The 9,887-nt window shown below is 45.6% G+C and overlaps 1 protein-coding gene across 3 annotated transcripts; it reads right to left on the bottom strand.

Moving 5' to 3' along the window:
• Nucleotides 1-1,088: 1,088 nt before the first annotated feature.
• On the bottom strand, nucleotides 1,089-6,307 carry LOC121581827 (leucine-rich repeat-containing protein 19). 3 transcript variants are annotated; one of them, XM_045225366.1, is made up of 4 exons: nucleotides 6,133-6,307; nucleotides 3,389-3,899; nucleotides 2,862-3,059; nucleotides 1,089-1,872 (listed from the first exon to the last, which is right to left on the bottom strand). In XM_045225366.1, the coding sequence occupies exons 1-4, from the start codon at nucleotides 6,196-6,198 to the stop codon at nucleotides 1,511-1,513; spliced, it is 1,137 nt and encodes a 378-aa protein (XP_045081301.1). In that variant the 5' UTR covers nucleotides 6,199-6,307; the 3' UTR covers nucleotides 1,089-1,510. The 3 variants fall into 3 exon arrangements, with proteins under 3 accessions (XP_045081301.1, XP_045081303.1, XP_045081302.1); XM_045225368.1 differs by having other exon boundaries at nucleotides 6,060-6,145; XM_045225367.1 differs by lacking the exon at nucleotides 6,133-6,307 and adding an exon at nucleotides 6,033-6,113.
• Between the last annotated feature and the right edge of the window lie 3,580 nt (nucleotides 6,308-9,887).

Raw genomic sequence — 9,887 nt, 5'->3', positions numbered from 1 at the left:
TCTCTCATCACTAAACAGGACCTACATATAAAACATTCCAGGTTTTATTATACAAACATTAGTTTTATCTTTCTGTCATGACATGAGATCTGCCCTAATCTCCCAGGATCTCTGAGGCAGAGTCTGGGTAAATCCTACTACCTTAACCTCCTCGGGTAAGGCATAACAGAACATGTAGCTCCACATATCACGTATCTTCATGTGCCTATCTGTTCGTACACATAGAAGACCGTGTTCACTGTATCTCAGCATGAGTAAGATCAATGAACTGACAACAGAGACCGGCAAACTGCAGAAGGAGATTGACACCTTTAATCAGGAGAACTCTGTTTACAATCTCCTATGAGAAAAGGTATGGCGATCAGCTTATGTAATAACTATGTTATATATAATGCACAAATAATTATGTGCACTTAGAGCAGCTTTTTGTCAAGTCGTGTCAATGTTATCAGATCAGTTGGTTCTCCCGTCTCAGGGTTTTTTTTTGATGATCTGTCACCTAAAAGTCCTGTTGTTTTATCCCCTGCAGAGCGGAAGGACTTGCTGGTGAACTGAAGGATCGACATGGACGGCTGTCAGATTAGAACATGGTAAGGGACACACACGTCTGACATGTGAACATACAGTTATCATGTAAATACCACTTTATCCTGTGCTGTAATGTGAAGTGCTACCAAGATGGAATGTTAGCTATGAGCTAATGAGTATCTCATTAGGATGTACTAATTCTGCTGTAACCATTTTGAATTTCAGCTGGTGGACAAGTTGAACACCAACACTGAGATGGAGGATGTAATGAATGACTTCAATAGGGTGAGTTCATTTGATGACTAAGCAAACTGTTTTATACATTCATTATCCACAATAGGATGCATTCATTCATTCATTCATTCATTCATTCATTCATTCATTCATTCATTCATTCATTCATTCATTCATTCATTCATTCATTCATTCATTCATTCATTCATTCATTCATGTATTAATTCCTTAAATCAGCCCTAACCCTAACTGTTTGCATACTAGTTTCCTGTAGCTGAAAGCACAGAACGACAGAGAGGCCCAAAGTATGGATGTCATATTCACAGTGAGATGAGAGCAAGTACTCAAATATGTATTTAATATGACAAAACGTTGATTACCGACACTATGTCTCCGGCAGTACAACTTTGCAAGTAGCCTAAATCATGACGTCAAAACACCCCACCTGGTCGGGCCTTTCACTCAATTCCTACATTTCCAAAACTTGCAAATATTTACAAATGTACACAACCTTTAGGCACGTTTTGTCTGATGAAAGAGAAAAGCATTGAGCTCAATGGCCAAACGATAAATGATAATCAGTGGCAGCAGGCAATGCATGGGTTACGTACAGACAACCATGGCTTTCTCATACTATCAGTGAGTAGAGTAGAATAGGATACTTTATCGTATCGAAAGGGATCATTTTGATGTCACAATACCCAAGGTCACATACACAAACAGAAGGCTGGGAGCGGCTCAGAGAGCGTCAGGGTTCTGTGTTGTCTTTATAGTCCTCTGCCTCTATGTAGCGGTCCTCTATGTATCCGTCCTCCTCCTCCTCATCATCCAACCCATCCGGCCTGTGGTCCAGCTCATGGGCGCTGGTCTCCGTCTGCTCCGTGTCCAAGCTGAAGTTAGAGTAGCGTCCTGTAGTGAACACGTTAGCATCCTCCTCCTCATCTCTCAACCGCTGGTGCCGGTAGTTGAACAGCAGCTTGTACCAGGACGGGGACTTGACGGCACACACGATTAACATAGAGGTGGTCAGGGCGATGGCTACCACACCAAGGAGAAACTTCCAGGTGTTCCCCACCACAGGCATCCCACTGCCACTGCCTGGGTCCACGCCTGAGCAAACAGAAACAGCCAGGGGGTCACATACTTTTTAACACTCTTCAGACGTCTCCTCAGCAGGAGTGGGGTCAATTCGAATTGAAGGCTGCCAATTCAGGAAGTACACTGATATTCCAATTCAATATTTGGGAAAAAGGGTGTCAATTTTCAATGACTTCTCAATAAACTGGAAGCTATTTATTTCATTCCTTTTTTTCAAGTTTTCAATTTTCAATTCAAAATCACTTCTTTAACTCGAATTGACCCCAACCCTGCTCCTCAGGATATGGGCCTCCTCAGACCGCCATTGTTATAGAGCGATTTAACCTCCTTTCTCAGAGTAGGAGTGCTGATCTAGGATCCGGTCACCCCGTCTGTATCATCTGATTTATTATTATGATCTAAAATGCAATACTGATCCTAGACCAGCACTCTTACTCTGAGATGCTTTAATGAATACGGACCCCGGAGTCACTTCTGAACTCTTACGAGGTCTCCTCAGAGTGCAACTCTTACGAGGTCTCCTCAGAGTGCAGCTCTTACGAGGTCTCCTCAGAGTGCAACTCTTACGAGGTCTCCTCAGAGTGCAACTCTTACGAGGTCTCCTCAGAGTGCAACTCTTACGAGGTCTCCTCAGAGTGCAACTCTTACGAGGTCTCCTCAGAGTGCAACTCTTACGAGGTCTCCTCAGAGTGCAACTCTTACGAGGTCTCCTCAGAGTGCAACTCTTACGAGGTCTCCTCAGAGTGCAACTCTTACGAGGTCTCCTCAGAGTGCAGCTGCTCTTGTCCAGATGATGGTTTCTTGTCTGCTGACTGGTGCGTAGAATCATGACTGAAGTCATCCATGACAGTATTTTGTAGGTCACCTCTCTCATATGCTTCTGTTCTCAACAATAGCTGTATTCAGTGTTTTAACAAAAGTCAAGATCATATGATGTTTACAAGAGGGGACTCTATCTACTGGAAGACCAGTCAATTGATTTAATGTACATTTTATCTTACCTTTGTCGAAGAGGCTCGTGTGTTCAGTAACTGCAAGTGACACTGAGTGTGTAGGGGTCTGGGCTGAGGTTGGCTCAGTGGTTGACTGAGTTGTAGGTGGTGAAACTGTTGATGAAGATGATGACCCTGAAGAGCAACTGGTACCGTTGTCCAGTATGCCTTTACCAGCCAGGTCCTCAGGGCTGGCACAGGAGCCTGCTGCAGAATACACACATCCCGTTTCCCATCAACAACGCTGGAAAGTTGGCCCTAATGCTCATTTAAACATTGTTGTCAGTAATAATATAAAATAATAAGCCATTTAGCAGACGCTTTTATCCAAAGCGACTTACAGTCATGTGTGCATAATTTTTTTTGTTTGTATGGGTGGTCCCGGGGATCGAACCCACTACCCTCCATGCTCTACCAGCTGAGCTACAGAGGACCAGTAGATGTCAGCGTGGTGTAAAGAAGGATCGCAGCAGGCTTTGTATGGAAAATAGACCGTGGGGATTACTAGCAAACAGAGAGAAAAAAAAGCTGCTTACTTATCTGGACCTTTGAGTCGGTCATCGATTTAATCTTGTTGAGAAATACACAAGAGCAGTTCAATGGATTCTCCTTCAGATCTAGCTCCTTTAACAGATTCTTCTCCACAGAGATGTATAACTTCCGCAGTGTGTTCCCCCCTAGCCTGAGGATAGCCAGCTTATGTAAATCAGCCAGTAGGTCTAGAGGTAGGGACTGTAGCTGATTGTGGGACAGGTCCAGCTCCCTCAGGTTAAACAGGCCAGACAACGCCTTCGGCTCCACTCTACTGATATTGTTGTGGGACAGGTTGAGGACCTCCAGCTCTGACATGGTCTTAAACAGCTTCCCCGGCAGAACAGTCAACCGGTTACCATCTAGATGGAGCTCAGTCAGACGGGAGTAATTCTTCAGAGCAGCTTCGTCAGCAATGGACAACTCTATGAGGTTATTGCTCAGAATTAGTTTGGTGATGTTTTGAGGGTGATTCGAGGGTATGAATTGCAGTGTCTTGTTGCTACAGTCCACAATCTGTAAATAGGATGACAAGGTATGTTTAAGTTATTATTCAAGATGTATGATATTATCTCATCACAAGTTTCCCTCTCACTAAGCAGTTCATAGTTTCCCTCTCACTAAGCAGTTCATAGTTTCCCTCTCACTAAGCAGTTCATAGTTTCCCTCTCACTAAGCAGTTCATAGTTTACCTCTCACTAAGCAGTTCAAAGTTTCCCTCTCACTAAGCAGTTCATAGTTTCCCTCTCACTAAGCAGTTCATAGTTTCCTTCTCACTAAGCAGTTCATAGTTTCCCTCTCACTAAGCAGTTCATAGTTTCCCTCTCACTAAGCAGTTCATAGTTTCCCTCTCACTAAGCAGTTCATAGTTTCCCTCTCTCTAAGCAGTTCATAGTTTCACTCTCACTAAGCAGTTAATAGTTTCCCTCTCTCTCAGCAGTTCATAGTTTCCCTCTCACTAAGCAGTTCATAGTTTCCCTCTCACTAAGCAGTTCATAGTTTCCCTCTCACTAAGCAGTTCATAGTTTCCCTCTCAGTAAGCAGTTCATAGTTTCCCTATCACTAAGCAGTTCATAGTTTCCCTCTCACTAAACAGTTCATAGTTTCCCTCTCACTAAGCAGTTAATAGTTTCCCTCTCACTAAGCAGTTCATAGTTTCCCTCTCACTAAGCAGTTCATAGTTTCCCTCTTACTAAGCAATTCATAGTTTCCCTCTCACTCAGCAGTTCATAGTTTCCCTCTTACTAAGCAGTTCATAGTTTCCCTCTCACTAAGCAGTTCATAGTTTCCCTCTCACTCAGCAGTCCATAGTTTCCCTCTCACTAAGCAGTTCATAGTTTCCCTCTCACTAAGCAGTTCATAGTTTCCCTCTCACAAAGCAGTTCATATTTTCCCTCTCACTAAGCAGTTCATAGTTTCCCTCTCACGAAGCAGTTCATTTTCCCTTCTCACAAAGCAGTTTCATACTTTCCCTCTTACTAAGCAGTTCATAGTTTCCTTCTCACTAAGCAGTTCATAGTTTCCTTCTCACTAAGCAGTTCATAGTTTCCCTCTCACTAAGCAGTTCATACTTTCCCTCTTACTAAGCAGTTCATAGTTTCCTTCTCACTAAGCAGTTCATAGTTTCCCTCTCACTAAGCAGTTCATAGTTTCCCCCTCACTAAGCAGTTCATAGTTTCCCTCTCTCTCAGCAGTTCATAGTTTCCCTCTTACTAAGCAGTTCATAGTTTCCCTCTCAATAAGCAGTTCATAGTTTACCTCTCACTAAGCAGTTCAAAGTTTCCCTCTCACTAAGCAGTTCATAGTTTCCCTCTCACTAAGCAGTTCATAGTTTCCTTCTCACTAAGCAGTTCATAGTTTCCCTCTCTCTAAGCAGTTCATAGTTTCACTCTCAATAAGCAGTTCATAGTTTCCCTCTCACTAAGCAGTTAATAGTTTCCTTCTCTCTCAGCAGTTCATAGTTTCCCTCTTACTAAGCAGTTCATAGTTTCCCTCTCACTAAGCAGTTCATAGTTTCCCTCTCAATAAGTAGTTCATAGTTTCCCTCTCACTAAGCAGTTAATAGTTTCCTTCTCTCTCAGCAGTTCATAGTTTCCCTCTTACTAAGCAGTTCATAGTTTCCCTCTCACTAAGCAGTTCATAGTTTCCCTCTCACAAAGCAGTTCATAGTTTCCCTCTCGCTAAGCAGTTCATAGTTTCCCTCTCACTAAGCAGTTCATAGTTTCCCTCTCACTAAGCAGTTCATAGTTTCCCTCTCACTAAGCAGTTCATAGTTTCCCTCTCACAAAGCAGTTCATAGTTTCCCTCTCGCTAAGCAGTTCATAGTTTCCCTCTCTCTAAGCAGTTCATAGTTTCACTCTCAATAAGCAGTTCATAGTTTCCCTCTCACTAAGCAGTTAATAGTTTCCTTCTCTCTCAGCAGTTCATAGTTTCCCTCTTACTAAGCAGTTCATAGTTTCCCTCTCACTAAGCAGTTCATAGTTTCCCTCTCAATAAGTAGTTCATAGTTTCCCTCTCAATAAGTAGTTCATAGTTTCCTTCTCTCTCAGCAGTTCATAGTTTCCCTCTTACTAAACAGTTGATAGTTTCCCTCTCACTAAGCAGTTCATAGTTTCCCTCTCACTAAGCAGTTCATAGTTTCCCTCTCACTAAGCAGTTCATAGTTTGGTCTCCAACCCTCATCTCCTCCAGTAGTCAGCAGTTGGTCTCCAACCCCAGCTCCTCCAGTAGACAGCAGTTGGTCTCCAACCCCATCTCCTCCAGTAGACAGCAGTGTGCTCACCAGACACACTAGCAGTAGCCCACATGCAGCCATGATCTTTTCCTTCAATTCATAATGTGAAGGATAATAAACACCATTAAAAGATATTGAGGATTCAGATCATACTGAAGAGATACAGAAACATAGTAATAACACAAAGTATTTCCTTTCTGCTTCTCTCTCTGTAAGGCAATGTCAGCTGTTAACGCCTCAGAGAAATCACTGTTGCAATAATGCCTCTAAGAAAAGCACAAAGGGGAGGATTGTGCTTCAGCAGCTTGCTATCTTTCAGCGTGCCTTTGTTTGTGGTGTCATTTCTGAGCTTCCTATCTTCTTCTCTCATCCACAAAGACACTGGTCTTCTCTCCTCTTTGATAGGCTGTCTGGCTGTCTGTCTGGCTGTCTGTCTGGCTGTCTGTCTGCTTGGCTGTCTGTCTGGCTGGCTGTCTGTCTGTGCTGTCTGTGCTGTCTGGCTGTCTGTCTGCTTGGCTGTCTGTCTGGCTGGCTGTCTGTCTGCTTGGTTGTTTGGATGGCTGGCTGGTTGTCTGTCTGTCTGGCTGGCTGTCTGTCTGCTTGGTTGTTTGGATGGCTGGCTGGTTGGCTGTCTGTCTGTCTGTCTGTCTGGCTGTCTGTCTGTGTCTGTCTGGCTGACTGTCTGCTTGGCTGTCTGTCTGCTTGGCTGTTTGGCTGGCTGGCTGGCTGGCTGGCTGGCTTGGCTGTCTGGCTGGCTAGTTGTCTTGCTGGCTGGCTGGTTAGCTGGCTGGCTGGCTGGTTAGCTAGCTGGTTGGTTGGCTGGCTGGTTAGCTGGCTGGCTGGTTGGCTGGCTGGCTGGTTTGTTGGCTGGTTAGCTAGCTGACTGGTTGGTTGGCTGGTTTGCTGGCTGGCTGGTTGTCTGGTTGTCTTGCTGGCTGTTTGGCTGTTTGGCTGTCTGGCTGGCTAGTTGTGTTGCTGGCTGGCTGGTTGGCTGGCTGGTTAGCTGGCTGGTTGTCTGGTTGTCCTGCTGGCTGTTTGGCTGGCTGGCTGGTTGGCTGGCTGGTTAGCTGGCTGGTTGGCTGGCTGGTTTGCTGGCTGGCTGGCTGGTTTGCTGGCTGTCTGGCCAGCCCCAGCAGCCCCAGCAGCCTCAGCAGCCCCATCCCCAGCCTCAGCAGCCCCAGCCCCAGCCTCAGCAGCCCCAGCCTCAGCAGCCCCAGCCCCAGCAGCCCCAGCCCCAGCCTCAGCAGCCCCAGCCCCAGCAGCCCCAGCCCCAGCCTCAGCAGCCCCAGCCCCAGCAGCCCCAGCCCCAGCCTCAGCAGCCCCAGCCCCAGCCCCAGCAGCCCCAGCCCCAGCCCCAGCCTCAGCAGCCCCAGCCTCAGCAGCCCCAGCCCCAGCAGCCCCAGCCCCAGCCTCAGCAGCCCCACCCCAGCATCCCCAGCAGCCCCAGCAGCCCCAGCAGCCTCAGCAGCCCCATCCCCAGCAGCCCCAGCCCCAGCCCCAGCCTCAGCAGCCCCAGCCCCAGCAGCCCCATCCCCAGCAGCCCCCAGCCTCAGCAGCCCCAGCCCCAGCCCAGCCCCAGCCCCAGCAGCCCCAGCCCCAGCCTCAGCAGCCCCAGCCCCAGCCCCAGCCCCAGCCCCAGCCCCAGCAACCCCAGCCCCAGCCCCAGCCTCAGCAGCCCCAGCCTCAGCAGCCCCAGCCCCAGCCTCAGCAGCCCCAGCCCCAGCAGCCCCCAGCCCCAGCCTCAGCAGCCCCAGCCCCAGCCCCAGCAGCCCCAGCCCCAGCAGCCCCAGCCCCAGCAATCTGATGACACTGACGGTACAGGAGATCACTGTCTGTCTGATGAAACTGACGGTACAGGAGATCACTGTCTGTCTGATGACACTGACGGTACAGGAGATCACTGTCTGTCTGATGACACTGACGGTACAGGAGATCACTGTCTGTCTGATGACACTGACGGTACAGGAGATCACTGTCTGTCTGATGAAACTGACGGTACAGGAGATCACTGTCTGTCTGATGACACTGACGGTACAGGAGATCACTGTCTGTCTGATGACACTGACGGTACAGGAGATCACTGTCTGTCTGATGACACTGACGGTACAGGAGATCACTGTCTGTCTGATGACACTGACGGTACAGGAGATCACTGTCTGTCTGATGACACTGACGGTACAGGAGATCACTGTCTGGAAAATCAACATCACATGCTGTGTGAAGGAATGTGACTTTGTCTTCTTTCTAGTTTATATGTGTCACAATGGAATGACAAAGTACTAACTACAGTACTTTCTATCCATCATGATCTGTTGATTATCACTATTGAAACAAATCACTCCTCCATGTCACAATAATGGAATGAGGAAAATGCTACTTTACTAGTATCATGATGGAGTCTCATTATCACTATTGAGCAATCTGTAGATAAACATCATGATCATAAGCAAGGTATGCAGCTGGTGGAGTCCCAGTGATGCAGAGGCCAGGTCTGAGTATACATGAAGTTCATTCCTTGAATAACAAGCATTTATCCTGCTATACAGAACTAGGATCTTAATTTGATCACCCTGTTGCAGGAGAACTTGTAGTGTATTTGAGGCTTAAAAAGGCTTCTGAAGTTTGTAATTTCCACTTTGAAATTTCAGAATGTATCAACCCCTTACAAAGATGTCCATTAATTATAATCCACATAATAATGTCTTTAAGATCCTACAGTTGTAGTATCACACGCATTAATATTCTGTAGTAAAGATTGACAAACAAACTTTTCCTGTTTGTCTGAAACTATGAAATTAATTTAGCCATGAAGGCCATAGGCACATTGTCATAAATATAAAGAACACTAGACTTGTTCACATATCGAAGAATACAAAACATGTTAACCCAAAAACATACACGATACTTAGATATTTAGTGAAATTCTTACCTGTGTGGCCCGAGGAGTGAAACCTAAGTTGGAATAAGAGCAGGTAAAAGACCTTTGGTCTGGGTCATAAAATACGTTCCCTAGCTAAAGATTGACCACACTGTGTCTTTCTTACGAGCTGTAAAACATTTATCAGACTTTGTCCTCATAACCCTATGACACGATTATCCAGGTTATTGTTAGTCAAACTGTATTTGTAGAGCGCTTTTCATTTACAGACAGAAATCACAAACTCTTAACATTATGAGCAACCATTAAAAAAAAAAAAAGTATTGAATTTAAAAAGGCAAAAAAACTTTAAGCAATTGTATTGTTCTTCATCACAGTGTTTTGAAGAAATGAATCAAATCTTTGTGGCTTGGAAGAGCATAAGAAGCATGCCAACATCTTCTATAGAGAGCTCTGATGGTTGGCTCTATTCTAACTGGAGACAAAGCTCTTACAGTGGAGCTACTCATTAACATTGGAACAGCAATGGTACATTGTATTGATATATTAGTGTTTTAGTTTGATCTTTTTGCACCAGGAAGGAGGACATGATCCTAACTCTGGTTTCTATACGAAGGAGGACATGATCCTAACTCTGCTTTCTATAGGAAGGAGGACATGATCCTAACTCTGGTTTATATAGGAAGGAGGACATGATCCTAACTCTGGTTTCTTTAGGAAGGAGGACATGATCCTAACTCTGGTTTCTATAGGAAGGAGAACATGATCCTAACTCTGGTTTCTATAGGAAGGAGAACATGATCCTAACTCTGGTTTCTATAGGAAGGAGGACATGATACGAACTCTGGCTTCTATAGGAAGGAGGACATGATCCTAACTCTGGTTTCTATAG

This window comes from Coregonus clupeaformis, chromosome 15, assembly GCF_020615455.1.
Source record: "Coregonus clupeaformis isolate EN_2021a chromosome 15, ASM2061545v1, whole genome shotgun sequence".
NCBI lineage: Eukaryota > Metazoa > Chordata > Actinopteri > Salmoniformes > Salmonidae > Coregonus > Coregonus clupeaformis.
This window is presented reverse-complemented; position numbering and strand designations above follow the sequence as displayed.